This window comes from Rattus rattus, chromosome 10 (genome assembly GCF_011064425.1).
Source record: "Rattus rattus isolate New Zealand chromosome 10, Rrattus_CSIRO_v1, whole genome shotgun sequence".
Lineage (NCBI taxonomy): Eukaryota > Metazoa > Chordata > Mammalia > Rodentia > Muridae > Rattus > Rattus rattus.
Window position 1 is genome coordinate 56,747,552 of NC_046163.1, and position 18,924 is coordinate 56,766,475.

The following is an 18,924-nucleotide window of genomic DNA, read 5'->3' on the forward strand; positions in this document are numbered from 1 at the left end:
ACACACACACACACACACACTTCCGGTCAGAATGTCCCAGTGTATAGCACAACTTTACGGCTGGAAATGTGGTAGAAACAAGTAAATAAAATACGATGAAAGCAGTATAAACCATTTTGAAAACTCTGACTATGGGCCCGCTGAGGAAGAGGTAGAGAAAGACTTTAGGGGCAGGCGAACTTCAGGATCATCTGCAAATCAGGAAGGGACAGTTCTCTTCCCACACTTGCTGCAAAGTCCTTCCTCTTCAGTGAGAGTAAAGGGGGAACACAGGCTGTAAATATTAATTTGGTGCTGATAACTCCTCCATATTTTGGGGTGATAAATTTACTATGCACATCTGAGTTCATCTTGGAAGTATTTAATATGCACCATTTTCTGATTATTCAACTTTGTAGTTAGACACCTCATCAAACCGTTATTTTCTATAGAAAAAAATGTTTTAATGAAGAATACAGTTGGCCTGCTCTGAGGGCTCATTCTGAGATTATAGAAACTCAATGACTAAGCACTAGTAATAAAAAAATTATTTTTATATGTAAAGTGAATAAAGAAATTAATAAAAAAACAAGACAAAAATTAAATACTTACCTTGCATTTTAAAGGTCTCAACATTTAGTTACTTTTATAAAAAAATTAAATAAGTATACATATACAATGAAATATCATTAAAGATTAAAGCTAGATATTCATTTGAGTCACATTGTTAGGTATTTTAAAACTGTTTTTTTTTTTTTAAAGAATATATCCTAGTATTCTGAGCTTATCCATAAAATAACAAAACATGCTGTAGCCAAGTTTCTCAGGACTCAGAATTCTCATTGGAAGGTCATGCCAAATTGTACCATCAACACATCAATGCGTGCGACACCGAGAGCGGACCGGCAATCTATTTGTTGCTATGAGAACACTATTTTGTATTAGAAATTGCAGCCTTGGCGACGCAGTGTTTGCGCCTATTTTGCACATGTTTTTCTACAAGTCCTCTCCCCCACCCCTGCGATCCCGGGGAGAGGCTTGGCTTCCTCCAGCGCCCGGCCCACGTCCGTTTTCGCTCCAGTTCCCTGAGTCGCAGACTGGCTCTGCTTAGGAGAGGGTGACGCGGGAGAGCACAAGGCCTGGTGGGGTAGGGGTGGGCGGAGGCTTTTCGGGGAAGGACCGGGAAACGTGCAGGGGCCGCCAGGTCTGCACCCGGTTCTGAGGCGCACCTGACACGGCGAAAAAAAAAGAAGCTAAATAAAATAAGTAATTAAATAAGTGAATAAATAAACAAACAAGGCACCCTACGTCCTTGACAGTCGCAACCAGGCCAAGGCCGGCTCGGGGCCTTATTAATAAATGACTCCCCTAGGCCCAAAGAACGCCGGCCTCAGTTCTTGGGGGGTTGGGAGACGGCCACCGCGCGTCGAGGGGCTTCCTCCGCCTCGTCCCCCTCGCGCGGCCCGCAGGGTTTGTGATGGGATCTCCCAGGCGACGGGCTCCGCACCAAGATGGCGGAGGAAAAGGACCCGGAGAGTACAGGTAGGGTCCTGACTAGGGAGCCTGAGAAGCGCCGCCAGGTCTCCATCTTGAGCCCCTTGGCGGGCGGACCGTGGGTTGAGGAGCGGCGCCAGCCAGCGCCCCCGCTGTCGGCCCAGCCCCGCTCCTCCGCCCTCGGCCGCCTCGCCCTCCCTTCCCCTTGAGAGGTCTGCGCGGGTAGTGGCTGTGGCCCCCGCCCGGGAGGCTAATAATGGCGTCCTTGTCCCTGGTCCCTCCACGCCCCGTGAGGGCGCCGGCCGCGGTCTAGGCTGTGGGTACCCGGAGGGCGGCCTCATGGAGGACAGAAGTTGGCGCTAGAACCTGGCGGGATCCTTTGCGGCCGTGCAGAAACCCCGCCCAGCCCGGCCCCAGGCGCTGGCCGCCTCCATCTTGCCTCCTCCTCCGCCAGGCGGAGCGCGGCCTCTTGGTCAGACTGGGCAGTGTCTGCCTAGATCGCGCTAGAGCCGTGCTTAAGAAACACGTACCCACGAAATCACTTTAAAGGCAGAAGAAAACCCAGCCGGGACCTCTCGGGTCGCTCAGACCTGCCGGGGACCCGCGAGGCCTCAGGGGACCTGAAAAACTAATGATCCACGTTGAACTCCAAGACCTTTTGAGTTGTTGCTAACCCAGTAGAATGACTTAAAAATCGGATCCGTGGTTAGCCTCTAGTGACTCAACAGCCATTACGTGATAATTGACAAAATCACCGCTAAGTAAATAAGTCAACCAAGCCCCAAAATAGAAAAGGGCAAACATTGCAAAAAGTGAAAGGAACACTCCATCTTTGTTGCAGTTTTTGATCACCACACACCCTATCGGCCCTCCCCCCTTTTCCCTGTTTGGAACAAAGTAGTTAGGTTAACAGCTAATATTTACATGAGATGTTTAGTCCATCGTCATGGTGAATACAGAAAACCAGCAGGGAAAACATGAGACCCTGGTAGAGATCTGCTTATTGATAACCAGGAAACCTGCGATTTATAGATGGTAAAATTAATCTCAGAAGTCGGATTGTAGTTTCGAGTTTCAACTCCACTAAGGTATAACAGTTTTGTGGTGCTGCTTTAGAAGTGGAAGGTTTCTTTTACTTTGTTGTTTTTTGCAAAGAATATGAAGTTAGAGGGCAGGGAGTATCCGGGAGGCATTGGGGGAGGGGAAAGAAAATGATCAAAATATGTTGTATGAAAAATGTTTTAGATAAAAAAAGGTATTTTTATTTAATTAAACTTTTATATACCCTCCCCAAAGAAAGAAAAGGGGGAAAACATTAGGAGATCATTAGTTTTTTAAATTAATTTATTTTATGTGCATTGGTGCATTATTGCCTTAGTGTGTCAGTGTGAGGGTGTCAGATCCCCTGGAACTGGAGTTGCAGACAGTTGTGAACTGCCATGTGGGTTCTGGGAATTGATCCAGAGTCCTCTGGAAGAGTAGGTAGTGCTCTTATTAACCTCTGAGCCATCAGTTTTTTGTTTTGTTTTGTTTTGTTTTGTTTTTTTTTTAAACAAAATCTCAATCATTTGATTTTACCAATGAAAACCCAGGAGCCAGATGCTGTGGTGAAAGCTTGCTAGCTCAGAGAAGCAGAGAAAGCACCCAGCTTACCTTCCTCCTCAGCCAATGTCCTAGGCATTGTTTTTTTTCTTAATAATCCTGTGTTCACTCCCTGTCAATTGGTTGCTTGCTCTACCTCTTGACTTATGGTTGACTTTATTTAATCCTGTTAACAATATCCAAGCAGAAAGCTCTTAGATAAAGGTGTATGCTAAAGCTGATCCACACAACTAGAGACAGATTTTCCAGTAAATAACACAATAGGGATTCACAGTGTGAGCAAATATCCATCTCTTCAGCCCTCTATTTACTTTTGTTTTTGTTTTTGTTGTTTTAGACTTATTTAGGGTAGCATTGGAGTATACTGTAGGTTTTTACAATTTAAAATTACAGGCACAGAGAGAGAGAGAGAGAGAGAGAGAGAGAGAGAGAGAGTCAGAGACAGACAGACAGACAGACAGACAGCAGACAGGGTCTCACCTTGTAGCTCTGATTGTCTGGAACTCCCGGAGATCCACCTGACTCTGCATCTGAGTGAATGCTAAAAATGTGTGTCACCATGCACAGTCTGGTTTTTTACAATTTTTAAACTTAAAAGAGAGACTGAGACAGACAGAATTTCTGTTTCTTTAGTTTCCAAAACATATTTTCATGTTTAATGTAAGTTTAGGGGAAGAAACAATTCAGTCTGCAACTAACTGTGGAAGTAATGGCTGTTGAGAGCTGGCCTTCATATATTAAATTTCTTATACATTTAATGCTTGCTTCACGGAAAGTAGTCTGGTGAATGCTAAACCTGAAAATTGTGAGGAGAAAGGCCAAATCCATGGTTGTCCATTTGAGGCAAGTTTTATTAAGTACTGGCCAGAAGGGATGGCCACTGGCCCAGTCCAAGTATGGGATTCCCAAAGAAATGGTGATGATGGATTATGTCTGTCAGGTGCCTGCAAAGGCCCAACCCACCAGGTTCCGTACTTTCCACCTAGGTTCATTGGGGGCAAGCATACATCCTGACTAACTTCCTCTGTATCTTCTGCTGGGTCTGGTGAAGCATGTCCTGTGCAGTTGGGATAACAAACTTTGTTGAAGTGGAACAAATGATTTGTTATTTTACAAGAACAGCAGCCCTCGGCACTCCAGGTAGTTATCTGTCCTTGGGCACTCGGAATTAAAGCTTAACTCTGGCCCTCACACGAGGGCAAGACGAAGAAGGCATTGTCTTTGTCCTCCCCAAAAGTGCTATCAGTAAGGGAGATAAGAGAGGAAGAACGGACAACAAGAAGCCAAGAGAAGGAATAGGAGGGAGGCAGGGCCCAAATAAGATCTCAAGGCCCATCCTCCAGTATCCTGCTTCCTCCAGGAGACCTCATTTCACATTTCTGAATCTATCAGTGGACTAAAATGGCTTAGGTTGGTGCCCTCAGGATCCCGAAAAAACCCTCTGAAATACATCCAGAGGTATCCCAGCAGTGGATAGTGGGGATTAAGAATGGGCTGAGGCGGGGTTGGGATTTAGCTCAGTGGTAGAGCGCTGGCCTAGCAAGCACAAGGCCCTGGGTTTGGTCCCCAGCTCGGAAAAAAAAAAAAAAAAAAAAAAAAGAATGGGCTAGGGCCTGGTGGTGAGAACAGGACTTTAATCCGAGCCATTGGGAGGCAGAGGCAGGCGGATCTCTGAGTTCGAGGAGAGCCTAGTCTACCAAGCTAGTTCCAGGACAGCCAGGACAACAAGGAGAAACCCTGTCTCAAAAACCAAAAACTAAAACTAAAAAACCAAAAAAAAAAAAAAAAAAAACAAAAAAAAAAAAAAAAGAATGATTTTCTCATGTACTTAAAAAATATTGTCTGTGTGGTTATTTATGTTGACATTATGCCTCCGTGTAGTTTCTTTTGTGTTTGAACAGCATAATTTTCTTTTTCCTAGGTTAATTTTTTCTGTAATTAGCTGAAAAGCAAATGAATTAAAAAATTTAAAGCCAAGTTAATTTTAAGTCATTTATCTTTTTTTTTTGTACTAAAAGAGTGTTTAAAATGTGATAGAAATTTTTTTTTGAAGTTTTATCATTTCTTTGGAGATTCCTCAGCATTTTTGTTTGAACTGTTTTTTTTTTCCTTTCTGGTTGGCATTGTTTGTTTAAGTGGATAGTTGATGAAATTGTCAATTGGTTGGAGCTTTTAATCCCAATGTTCATGTCTCCTAGAGAATTTTGCACAGTACTAGAAGGCTCTTCTGTTTGTAATTGGAGTTAGGAAGCCAACTGCTTAGGTATAGAATTGTAACTTTTGGCAGATCAGAGAGATTTAGATGGATCCCCTTTCAAATTTATTTTTGTTTGTACTAAATTATCACTTGATATTTTGCACTCTTTGATATCATTACTTGGAAAAATGACTAGTCCAATTATAGAGGAGGTTTTTATATATTTTGTGTGTTTTTAAAAAATTCTTTGTATGGTACCACTCTGAAACCAAAACATTTAGAAATCTAAATTAAGATTTTGGAGAGCGGGGTTGGGGATTTAGCTCAGTGGTAGAGCGCTTGCCTAGCAAGCGCAAGGCCCTGGGTTCGGTCCTCAGCTTCAAAAAAAAAAAAAAAAAAATGGCCATTTTGCCAAAAAGCAATCTACAGATTCAATGCAATCCCAGCTCCGAAAAAAAGAAAAGGAAAAAAAAAAAAAGATGTTGGAGAGCCAGCTTCGTAGGTAAGAGTTCTTACTGCACAAGCAGGGAGACCTGAGTTTGCATCTGAGAGCCCATGTAAAAAGCAGGAAGGACATTGCTGCATGTGTGCGTCAAACCTCTACAATAGAGGGGCAGAGACAGGAGGATTCCTGGGCCTAGTTCCAGATTCAGTGAGGGACCCTGCCCTGTCTGAAAAGATTAAGACAGGGTGTGATATGGGAGGACACTAGTGTCTTCTCCTGTCTCTACATGTGCACATAGTTGTATATATACAATAACACACACACACACACACACACACACACACACACACACACACACACACACACACGAGAAAGGCAAATTGAAATAGAGGAAATAGAGAAGTTAAAAGTGAATTTTTGTGTGTGTACTTTTTCCCTGTTGATTTTATGCTAAAGGCTGAGGGATGGTACAGTTAGCAAAGGTGAGCTTTGTGGGATTGTCTTCTCACAAACGGTAGATGGCTGTTTCTGTGGATAGCTTTTTTTTTTTTTTTTTTTTTTTTTTTTCGAGCTGGGGACCGAACCCAGGGCCTTGTGCTTGCTAGGTAAGCGCTCTACCACTGAGCTGAATCCCCAACCCCTGTGGATAGCTTTTAGCTGAGATTCCCACATTGCATATGGCTGACTCTCTGGTTTCATTTGATCTAGAGTAGTACTTTTGGGTTTTGTTATATTGTCAACACTGATTGGTTCAGAAAGGGTTTGCATCATAAGGAATTTATAGCTTCCTTCTACCTCGATGGTTCTCACCTCTATGTGGAGCCAGCTTCTTATATGGAAGAGAAATGAGAAGCCATAAGATGTGGAATACACTGGTCAGTCAGTCTGTCTGTCTCTCTTGTTCCCTGTCTTCTGAACTGGGTCTTATAGCCTAGGCTGGCCTTGATTTTGATGGGTGGCCAAGGATGACCTTGATGCTCTCATGATCCTGATTCTGTCCCCCAAGTGCCAATATTTCATGCACATTCCATGGTACATAATTTTAGTTTATGTAGTCCTGGGGGAAGCCAACCAGGACTTCCTGGACAGTAGGCAGATACTCTACCAAGAGAGCTACATCCTTAGCCCCTCAGTTTCTTGACACCCTTCTCTGCATCTATTGGATTACTGCAAAAATCTCTAATTATAACCAATTTACTGGTTTTCATCTGGATATGAATTATTTACCTAAAACTCTTACTTGCATTGTTTAAGAATAGTCGGAACTCCCTAGTGAAGCAAACTAGGCAGTCTTTTTTCTTCTATTTTTTTTTTTTTGGCTACATGGTTAATAGCACATTTCATGCGTGCTTCGTTATGGGGAGTGAATTATTTGCTACTCTTATAAGCAACTTTCTAGCCTGGGCATGTATGATTTCTTCATCCTGCACTTAGTAAATAATACTTGTTCATAGCTCAGAATACGAACTCTACAGTAATATGTATGAGCTGGGAGCTCCAGTATTCTAACTTCTTCACATGTCAAGAGAGTGTATCAGGACTACTTCATTTAGTCACAGAACATGTAGCAAGAACTTCATGTGTCATTGGAGCTCTATAAATGCCCTTACTGTGTTAGCACTGTGCTCAGTGAGGTCTAAAAAGAGGTTGGCCTTGTCCTTTCTGAGCTTGCTTACTGTTGAGAGAACCATTACAGAATTATGTAACTATTTAATTACATATAGGATAAATTATTAAAAAACCTCAAGGCTACAGTAAAGGAACATGGATGTAATTTTTCATTACTTCAGGAGCTTTGAATGTGACATTTCCATCTGCTGAAAAGCAGTTGGCTGAAATTCAAAAATTTGAAACAAAACAAAAAACAAAACTCATAAAGAAGCCATAAGCCAGACAGGAAACTAACTGGCTTATGAGAGGAGCTAAGCAGGCTCGTGTGGCTGGAAGGGCAGGGGATGGTGAGAGGGGGGACAGGTGTGTAGCAGTCAGGGAAGCCCTCCTTGGAAACAGGCCACAGGAGGTAGATCCGGCTTAGATCAGTGGGAGCCATTGGGGCAGTTAAAGCGGGACCGTGCAGCTTCTGCCTTAAGAGGTCAGTTATATCCATCTGTGGCTGTGACCTCACGCCCGTCCTCTCAGCTCTTTGGAATACAGAGTTGATGCTGAGCTCAGTGCTCTGTGTGCTGGCACAGCAGTTTGTACCCGTGTAATGGTAGCTTAGTGTCCGTCGGTCAGTCCTCCTCAATCTTCCCCATTCTCTCTGAGAACGCTTTATTATTTCACACAGTGTAACTCAGGTGTGTGTTTGACGAGACGCACAAAGTATGGGATGAATTTTGCATGCCTAGGGCTCGATATTGGTGAATCTATTTATCTACATGTTGTATAGATGAATTTATCTTCACCCTTGGACTTTTTATTATATACACGTTTAGAAAACATCTTTTTAAAAGACGCGCTGACAAGTTTTTAGGTCAACTTGACACAGCTAACATCATTTGGGAAGAGGGAACTTCAATTGAGAAAATGTCTCCACCAGATTGGCCTGTGGTTTTCTTCCTTGATGATGGATGCTGGAGGGCCCAGCTCACTGTGGGCGGGCTCTCCTGGACAGGTGGTGCTGAGCGCCCTAAGGAAGCAGGTGAGGAGCAAGCAGTAAGCAGTGTGCCTCTGCGGCCGTCTGCTTCATTCGGCTCCTCCCCCAGGGCCCTGCCTCTCTGTGGACTGTGACCCCTGCTATGTAATCCAAATAAACCCTTTCCTCTGAGTTGCTTTGGTTGTGCTCTTTATCACAGCAGCAGAAACCAAACAAGAACAGGTGCTAACAGAAATTAGCAGAGACTTTAGTCCATCTACATACTTGGAATTGGAGGGGGGGGATTTGGAAGAGAGCTAGGGTGAGTTAGCACCTCACTAGTATGAGTCAAGCCTGTGGTCAGGTCTGAGGTGGAGGCTGCACGGATGTCTACAGAACCACTTACTCCTTGCTGGGTGTTGCACTGACCTGTTATGGTTTATTGTAGCTGGTCTGTCTTCCTTTTAAATCAGACTGGACTCAGGGCAGCAAGCATGCCAGGCTTGTATTCTACCACTGAACTATATTCCAACCCTCAATAAACGTATACGCTTTCATATAAAAGCTCAGTGTATAAACCGAGATGATGATTGACTTATATTTTTGGTCAGATGTTTGTTAATATATTCTCCTTGAATAAAGTTATTCATAAAAGATGAATCACTAGGAACTTCCTCCTCCACACAGGCAATTGATTCCATGGCTGTTTTTAAACACTGTGTCTGGAATAGATGTTGGCATTACTTGAGTCAAGCAGGACAATAATGTACTTTCCAGTTAATTAATCTTGAGGGCATTTCTCACCTTCTCCCTTGTATACTTTAAACAGTTCTCATGGTAAATGCTTCTCTTGGGACTTATTATCTTGTCTTCATTTCTTCAGGGTAGGGTTTTGAACATCTAGTTAAGTATTTGAACATGTACACAGACACCCCAGTATCAGAGAAATCTCAGCTGCATTTTTATTTAAAACTCTCTTGTATCCTTTGGTGATGACTTCTGTTTGGTGAGGACTACTTGCCCATTAATTTCTTCCTTTGAAATTAAGCTTAATTCTCCCCTCCCCTGGTTTAACTTTAACCTGTTAAAATGCACACTTTTAGTCTTCTTAGCTTTCTGATTGCCAAAAATTAAAATATTTCTATTCCTCAGCACTTCTGAGGCCAAGTGTATGAATTTTCTATACCAAACAGCTCTCTAGTTCCTTGTGGACACCGGTGGGTGTCCTGACAGTGCTGGAGTTGTGCAGACTATACTGGTGAAGTGCTAACCCACAGCACTGTTTCCTTGGAAATATGCCAGGTGCAGGCGAGGCTACCCAGCCCTTTGAGAGACCTGGCTACAAGTTGGGCCTGCCTGCCATCCCTTTCTGAGGCTGCTGATTTGCTGTACTCAATCGCAGAGCTGATGGAAACACTCATTATGTTTAAAGAAGACACAAACAAAGAAGGCTGCTAAGGCTCTGAGCCCAGGATCTTCAGTCCCTGTTCAATTGTGGTGCACTATCTTCTTGGTCAGTCCAGGAGTTGTGCAGAACTCTTTCCTTAGAGGTTTTATGGTGGTTCCATGGTGTAGTGTGGCTGAGTGTGGTTGCTCATGTATGACTGACCCTCTTCCCCACCCCTCATCTCTCTTTGGAGCTGAAGTTTTTAGCAGTTTCTTGAGTGTTAGTCTTTCTGATTATTACTGTAGTCACACTCGCCAATGGCTTGTTTCCTATGGCCAGATTCTATATTAATTATTTAATGGGCTTAATTTTATTTAATCTTCATAACAGCTCTATGAAACTGTTTTACTTTACAGGTGAAGAGTGGCTCAGTTAAAAGACTTGTTTGATTAAATGTATATTTAGTGTTGGAGAAATAGCTCAGTGGCAGAGTGCTTGCCTCCCAAAGCATGGTAGTTTGAATTTGTATTCCCAGTACTTGGGAAACTGAGGCAGAAGGATCCTAAGTTTAAGGCAAGCCTGGACTACACAGAGACTACACAGAGGGGTCAGCCTGGCCTACATGGCAAGGCCCTATTTCAGTGAACAGATATATATGTGTGAATATGTAGTTAGTTGTAGAAGGACTTGTTTGGCAGCATCTTACTATTTCCTGTTTATTTATTTTATCATTATTTGGTGGTCAAGTTCTTTCTAAACAGCTAGGGCTAGACCGGAATTTACTGTGTGGCCTGGGTTGCCCTCAGAATCATCATCTTCCTACTTTTGACTTCCCAAGTGTTGGGACTACAGGTACGCGCCACTATGCCTGGATGCATTTAATCATTAAACAGACATCCATAGGAACTATGTCTCTTCTTTCTTTCTTTTCCTCTTCTTCTTCCTCTTCCTCCTCCTCCTCCTCTTCTTTTCTTCCTTTTCTCCTCCTCTTCTTCCTCCTTTTCTTCTTCTCCTCTTCCTTTTTCTATTGAGACAGGGTTTCTCTGTGTAGTTCTGTTTGTCCTGGACTCACTCTGTAGACCAGGCTGACAGTCTCAGATTTACAGAGCTCCGCCTACCTCTGCCTCTCAGTGCTGGAATTAAAGACGTGTGCCACCATTGCTCAACTCTGTTTTTTCTTGACATTCAATACCTTTCAAATTTTCATCTAGTGTTATTCTTTTTTTTTTTTTTTTTTTTGGAGCTGGGGACCGAACCCAGGGCCTTTTTCTTGCTAGGCAAGCGCTCTACCCCTGAGCTAAATCCCCAACCCCTAGTGTTATTCTTTAAAGGAAGGTTTTGCTGAATTTCCTACTATAGGATGTGAAGACAGCGGTTAAACTGACTTCTTGGAGTGATTGAATCCTAAAGAAATCAGTTAGATTGTAGAAGACCTTTAACATTTCATGACTGTTTTTACACCGTACTTAAAAAAAAAAATCCCTTGGAAATAGCTGACAGTGAGCTAAAACTGCAACACGCTTCCCTCTAAAGTATGAAATACAGTTGACAGACATCTTTTTATAGACATGTCTGTGACTGTGCACTGTTTTTAGGCTTGATAAAATTTTCAGAAATGAAAATTCTTCTTTCGAATTTATAAAAAGCTGTTTACAGTAAAATAGCGCACTGTGACAAGATAGCACGCTGTGACAAGATGGAAACCAGTCCTGCTCAGCCTGAGGCTCACCGGACCACATTTCTCTTAGGGTGGGGTTGGCAGCAACGGTAGAACAACAGATTTTTAGTGAGAATATATATTGTTTAATACTGTCAACAAAATAATTTTTCAAACTTCAAACTATTTATAAAATTAAAAACATGAAAAATCCAGATGAGACTGGTAACAGAAAGGACAGCTAATCAAATTTAGTAAAATATTATAAGCAACGAGTATGTTGGAAGTAAACAAATAAGTTAGACATAGTCCTTGTATTAGCTAACTATTAATGTGCAGCTGGTTACTCCACACCAACAGGCTCCAATCTGCAAACATTTTCTTCACACGACTTCTGGACATAGTTTTGCTGAGTGATTCTGGCGCGGACATAACTCAGATCACTGCATGCTGTTGGCAGGAGGCCTCAGGCCCCCTCCCCCTTTTCTGACTTTTTTTTCTTTGAAGGAGCTAGACACTGGGTGAAAGCACAGACGCCAGATTTTCATTCTGTTAGCTACTGGGTGAGCCCAGAGGAAGTGTCAGTGCTGCATTAGAAACAGCCCCAGCACCTGTTTCATGGCCTTCTTGAGCATCAGCTCAGAAGTGATCACGGTCAGGTCCGGTGTGAGGTGTCTCGCCACAGTTACTTAACAGCTCCTAAGCACAGCTTTTCTCAAGGGTGAGGACCTGGACTCTTTAAGAGACCAGTTATTTATTCTTTACCACCCCAGTGTTTGATGGCAAAGATTATCACCCACAGAGACATCACCTCAATTAAAAAGGGGGGAAGGGACAGGCACCCAAGAGTTAATAGTTCATAAAACTGAGGTGGGCAAATGTTGGGAACTTTTTAAGCTTAGGATTCAAAGGGAAGAGCAAGCTGCTTCCATTTTTTTCGTCTCTGGTCAGCTCCATTGTCTCCATTCCACTCTGCACAGCCCAGCCGTTTGTCACTTCGTTTTTTCATCCTCCTACTGACTTCCCCCGAGCACTTTCATGGGCTCTTTGGGGCCTCAGACTTTTCCACCATAAATAAGCTTCTCTACAAACACCGTTTTATAAAATGTCCATCTCACTCCTGTGTTTGGACGCTAGCATTCTCTGTCGGGATCTTCAAGAAAGGCATTCATCCTCCTTTGTCTTCCTTAATTCAAGACCATAAGTTAGTCATTTTGCTTCCAATTAAAACATTTTTAATATTGTTTTTGAGCCAGGCTATGTAGTATAGACTAAGGAGAAGCTTGCAATCCTCCTGCCTCTGCCTCCCCACTTCTGGGATTACACTTATGAACTACCATAATACAACTCAGTTAAAAGTTATTGCTCTTCACATCGTCATGGAAATTCTAATTTTATATTTGCAGATAGTTTACAAATCCTGGGTTTCTTTATGACCTTTTTATAGGCACATCATTGAGTCTTGCTCATTCCTCCCCCCTCCATTCCCTGCTCCCATCCCCTTACCCACATAGTCCTCTTTCTGTTTTCACATCATACGTGTGGATATATGTAAATATATCCATGTAAATATATTGCATGACAGCAAACATTGATATCTATGCCACCTCAGTCACACTCTCCACTGTCGTGTTTTTCACTGTCTCTCTAGCTTACTCCTGTTGACCAAAGACTGTCATTTCTTTGTTAGTTTTACTGTTCACTCAAATTTCTATCATCCTTTTGTGTGACTTTTGTAATCATTTCAGTAACCATATGGAATTTACCCAGGACACCTATTTCCTCCTCTTTCACTCTAGTGACTTCCACTTCCACTCTGCTTCTTTTCAGCATCTTTCTTTCTTTCTTTCTTTCTTTCTTTCTTTCTTTCTTTCTTTCTTTCTTTCTCTTTCTTTTTTCTTTCTCTCTTTCTTTCTCTCTTTCTTATTTTTTTGAGACAGTGTCTCTCTCTTTTTTTAAAGATTTATTTATTTAATGTATATGAGTACATTGTAGCTGTCTTCAGACACACCAGAAGAGGGCATCGAATCCCCTTTACAAATGGTTGTGAGCCACCATGTGGTTGCTGGGAATTGAACTCAGGATCTCTGGAAGAGCAGTCAGTGCTCTTAACCTCTGAGCCATCTCTTCAACCCGAGACAGGGTCTCTTTATGTGGACCAGGCTGTCCTAGAGCTCTCTGTGTAGACTAAGCTTTCCTTGAACTCAGAGATCTGCCTGCCTCTTGACAGCCCCTGGACCCCCAATCCCTTCAAGTGCTGAGATTAAGGGCATCCATCACTATATCCTGGTTTAAAATTGCCCTTTAAAGACAATCATGCACAAAAACATCTGTGCCACCCAGCTTAAGTCACATGCCTACTCTATTGTCACCAGCGACCTGGGAGAGGACATATATACCTTATTTGTCTTAGCTGGTGAGAAGTAGACACTGTTTTCTGTCAGAGTTTTATATAATAAGGAGTCCCTTCTAAATAGGAGGACTGTTCAAATTCTGGATGTTCAAAAAGAGTGAAAAAGAAAGGAGGAGGAGGAGAAGGAAGAGGAGAGAGAGGAAGGGTAGGGGAAGAGGAAGAGGTGACTACAAACCTGGAAGGTATCCATCCTAGCCTTCTTTTGGTTTAGGAATGGCAGAAATATCTACCTTTAAGCCTCTGTTCCAACTTCAACTTTCTAATTCTCCTTGGGTGATGTCGCTTTATGTTTTAAAAATGATAGCCATCAGGCTTGTGTGAGCACCACTGTTGCCTTTAAATCTATCTTCAATGACTGCTCTTTTTTTCCTACATTCCTTAAAGGAGGAAGGCTATTTAGTTTTGCTTTGGCAGTCCTAGGGATGGAGCCCAGAACCTTGAATGTGTTAGGCCAGTGCTGTAGCACAGAACCATACCTCCACCCCTACCCTCCCATAGCCATCCTGGTAGGAAATCTGTTCCTTCTGTTGTTCAGAGCTAACGACCCCATTCATATTTAGACTCTCATCTACCTTGTCTTCTTTAGGACCTACCTTCACTAAATAATCATTCTTTTTAGATGATTTATGAATTCTTCCTCTTATGTTGGATACTACTGAATACAGAAGATATAAAGATGAACTTTTAACGGCACTGAAGGGCTTAGTGTACAGTGGAGGTGAAATGTAAACAACTGGGTACTGTGTAAGGATTTGATCACATTCAGCTCTTTGTGTATTGTGTTTAGTGTCTGATTTTCCATTTGAATGATAACATGTGTCTGTGTACTTTTTTTGCTACTATCTTTAGTGTTTAGTACCTAGTAAGTCCTCACTTGAATTAGTGAATTCTAGAGGGCAGGTAATTGGCACATCCTGGAGAAGGAGGGAAGGAAGGAAGAGTGTGGTGCAAGTGGAGGCTGGCTGGGAGACACTGCATTAATCGTGTTAGGAGCTGGCAGGGGAGACAATGAGGAATTACTACAGAATTCTTGGAGTAAGGAATAGTTTCCATTTTAGAATGTGAGTGAAGAGGTAGAACATTTGCCTCACACACACGAGGCCCTGACCTTGGAGGAGATTCCCAGTGGAGGAGAAAGGCAAAACTCTCTGCAGTCCGTAGGGAAAATGTCCTGCTCAAGTTCCCTTAGCCAGTGTTAGCCCTGATTTACTGTGGGATCCTTCTGGCTGCAGTCTGATGTTCTTTTATGCTATGGTATATTTATGGAATGGTTCCCAAACGTGGCTACTCATCAGAATCCCAGAGGAAGAGATTCTTGGCCCCCCTTCTCCCCACCCCCTCGCACCCACTGAACCAGAATTCTGTCCCAGGCAGAGCTGCTAGCCATCTGAAATTAGTTCCCGGGTTTCTCACAGGACTGGCCCAGCCGTGGTTTCCTTATCCTTAAGAGTCATCAGAGATGGCAGCAGGGATGGCGAGGCGCACTAGGCAGGAACTTCTCTTGGCTGTCCGCCATCTTTAGCCTGCAGCCACTAGGGAGTTGCTGAAGGCTGGAGAGTAGTATAACCAGATGGACGCTTCATCATAACTCTCTTTTTTTCAATTCCAAGACTTTTGTACTTTTTTTTCTTTTGTTTTCTTCCATCTTTATTAACTTTGGTATTTCTTTCATACATAACTCTTTAGCAGCAAAGCAAGAAGGGAGAAGAACGGATGGGATTGTATACCTTCAACTACTATGTTAGCCAATTTCTTTTTGCCCTCAAACATTCTTTAATCATCCTCTTTTTCTTCTTTTGTCAATAACCATTCACGTGTGTGAGGTTTTTATTTTTTTTTCCTCTAGCTAATTTCTTTAGAGAAACACTTGTATTCAATTCCAGTGTCAGTCAGCTCAAGAAACACTTCTTTTTGCTGGAGAGATGGCTCAGAGGTTAAGAGCCCTGACTGCTCTTCCAGAGGTCCTGAGTTCAATTCCCAGCAACCACATGGTGTCTCACAACCATCTGTAATGAGATCTGGTGCCCTCTTCTGGTGTGTCTGAAGACAGCAGCAGTGTACTTAAAAATAAGTAAGTCTTAAAAAATACTACTTTTCATTTCATCACTGCTGCCTTATCCGTACAGCAATTCCCCTGTGACCTGGGGACACAGGACAAAGCAGGGACAATGCATTTGTCACCTCTTCTCTTCACTGTCCTCATGTCTCTCTGCCTCCAGCATTCATCCAGCTCAGTTACCTCCTAGCACAGGAGTTATCTTAAGATGTTATGTTCTCAATACATATCTTTTAAATTTTATTTTTATTTCCTTTTTTAAAATGTGCATTGCTGTTTTGCCTGCATGTATGTCTGTGTGAGGGTGTTGGATCTCTTGGAAGTGGAGTTACAGATAGTTGTGAGTTGCCATTATGGTGGTGGGAATATAACCTGGGTCCTTTGGAAGAACAGCCAGTGATCCATCTCTTGAACCCCAGCTCAATAAACAATTTTATGAAAATTTTGTCTATATTGGGCGTGCGTGCGTGCGTGTGTGCGTGTGTGTGTGTGGTGTGTGTGGTGTGTGTGGTGTGTGTGTGTACATGTGTGGCGTGTGTGTGTGTGGCGTGTGTGTGTGCAGTGTGTGTGTTTGTGTGTGTGTAGTGCAGACGTGTTGTCTGTCTGTGTGTGTGTGTGTGCAGTGTCCATGGAAACCAGAAGAGGGTGTCAGATCCCTTGGAGCTGGAGTCAACAGCAGTTGTGTTCTGGTTGTTGTAGGTGCTGGGATTTGAACTTGGGTCCTCTGGAAGAACAGCAAGTGTTAGCTGATCAACTATCTCCCGGCCCCTCAGCAAATCTTTTCCTTTAGTGTGCATACATGGGATCCACAGATACTCACTTAAAAACTCTCCAGCTGTTGTGCTGCTCTTAGGTAAACTCCAGCCTCTGTAGGGTGGCTGACTAAAAAGCCCAAGCTTGCCCGAGCATTGCTGGGATGCTCTCTTCCAGCAAAATCTCATTACAGGGACAGTCAGGAGCCAAACCCCAAACTGTTCTCATGCTCAGTTCCTTTCTGAACTGTGCCACACAATTGCACTTTTTATTCTTCTCTTGCTCCTTCATTCTTTCTTCCTCTCTCTTTAATTTTTCTTTCTTGGTGCTGCTGGAGAACAAATCCAAAACCTCGGCTATAGACAAGCACTCTACCACTGAGCTACCTCCCTACCCCATCCTTTAAAACGATATTCTGAGTTATTTTGAAAAGAGAAAACATGCAAGTTAATCCAAAGGATAATCAGTCTGAAACACTCACATAAGAGCTAGTTTATAGCAAGCACCCCAACGAAAGCATGGGGGATGGGGAGTAGCAAGAACTGAGAACTGGCCTGTCTGCTGACATTTAAAAACACCACGCTTCGGGCTGGAGAGATGGCTCAGCCGTTAAGAGCACCCGATTACTCTTCCAGAGGTCCTGAGTTCAATTCCCAGCAACCACATGGTGGCTCACAATCATCTGTAAAGAGATCTGATGCCCTCTTCTGGTATCTGAAGACAGCTACAGTGTACTTATATATAATAAATGAATAAATCTTAAAAAAAACCCAAAAAACAAAAAAACCCACTAAGCTTTTTTTAATCAAGGTAGATACAGATTTACTCTTGGCCATAAACAGTGTACTAAGATGTATAAAGTAAAAAGCAGCCTGAAATAATGAACTGTATGCTGCCTTAGTTACGTTAACTGGGAGTTCTGGTATTAGCATCTGCCCATCATACAATAGTGCTTATGTACACACATACATGGTCTCTCTCTCTCTCTCTCTCTCTCTCTCTCTCTCTCTCTCTCTCTCTGTCTCTGTCTCTCTCTCTCTCTCTCTCTCTCTGCTTTTAGTTTTTGGAAATGAGCACTCTATGTAAAGTAACATTTACTAGAACATTTGCTGAACATGCCATTTATCTAAAGATAAATAAATAAATGAATCAATTAATAAATAATTGTTACTATCATCCTTCAAGCTCAACAAAATTACATAGAGTTTATTGAAAACTCAAGTACTATGGTTTTAACTTTTTTAAATTAACTTAATGTTTCTGGAATTAAATTAAGTATAATCATGAATTAAATAGGTATAATTCTATTATGAACCAATTATGTTCTCATATATGCTAAAGTTATGGTTTAAACATTTTCTCTAGCAAAAAGTGGCATTTCTAGCAAACTTATGAATTATGGCATTGTTTATTGATGACTAATGAATTAAAATAAGACTTCGTGGGCAGGGGAGATAGCTGTCAGTAAGCTACTTGAAGAGACCACAGTGTGATTCCTAGGATTCACAGTTTTAAAAAGCCAGGCTTCTTGGCCCAGGCTCATAATCTTAGCACTTGGGTAGTGATGGGGATGGGGTGGGGGAGGCTAAGAGACATGGATCTCTGGGGTTCACTGGGCAGCTAGCCTAGCCTGCTTCTTGAGTCCCAGGACAGTCTGAGAAAAAACAAAACAAAACAAAAGTGCCTGGAAAATCTCTCTCTCTCTCTCTCTCTCTCTCTCTCTCTCTCTCTCTCTCTGTCTCTCTCTCTGTCTCTCTCTCTGTCTCTCTCTCTGTCTCTCTCTCTGTCTCTCTCTCTCCAGCCCCCTTAGTGTTGGGATTACAAAAGAGAGCATCAGCTGGACAGTACCAATTTATTATGTTGCATTTACACAAATGTGAAGCAAGAAATATTTAAAACTTTAATTTTATTTGCATGTATCTGTGTATGTGAGTGTATGTAGTGTATGTGCATGAATGTCTGAGAGTGCTCACACCTGTGATAGGCATGTGGAGGCCAAAAGATGTTGTTGGGTATAACTTTAATTTTTCAAATTTTAATTTTTTCAAAGCCTATTTTTAATGATGGTTCTTAAACGCTTTAAGCTCCCTTCTAGCCCACCACCCACCAGAGGTAGTGGGAAAGAAAGGATATGAGGGAAGTGGACCCGTTTAGAAAAGTTCTTTGGAGCAATTCTGTCTGTGTTGTCTGGAAATTGGCAATTCAGTTCACAGGTTAGCAGTGGCAGCTCGATCCACTCACAGACACTTACAGATACACCAGCCGTCCAGTTCAGTAAATGGAGGTCGCAAACTCGAATCAGCAGCAGTAGCATGACCTAGCAGAGACAGCCAGGCCTCGGCCTCAGCACAAGTTAGCAGGTGGGA

At 42.6% G+C, this 18,924-nt stretch overlaps 1 protein-coding gene across 4 annotated transcripts in view; it reads left to right on the forward strand.

The window, feature by feature from the left end:
• Window positions 1-1,158: 1,158 nt before the first annotated feature.
• Window positions 1,159-18,924, forward strand: part of Efcab2 (EF-hand calcium binding domain 2) — an 83,265-nt gene continuing 65,499 nt past the window's right edge. For all 4 annotated transcript variants that reach the window (XM_032914840.1, XM_032914838.1, XM_032914842.1 and 1 more), the window contains exon 1: window positions 1,159-1,521. In XM_032914840.1, the coding sequence (XP_032770731.1) occupies window positions 1,491-1,521 (31 nt within the window). In that variant the 5' untranslated portion in view covers window positions 1,159-1,490. The remainder of the gene's footprint in view (window positions 1,522-18,924) is intronic.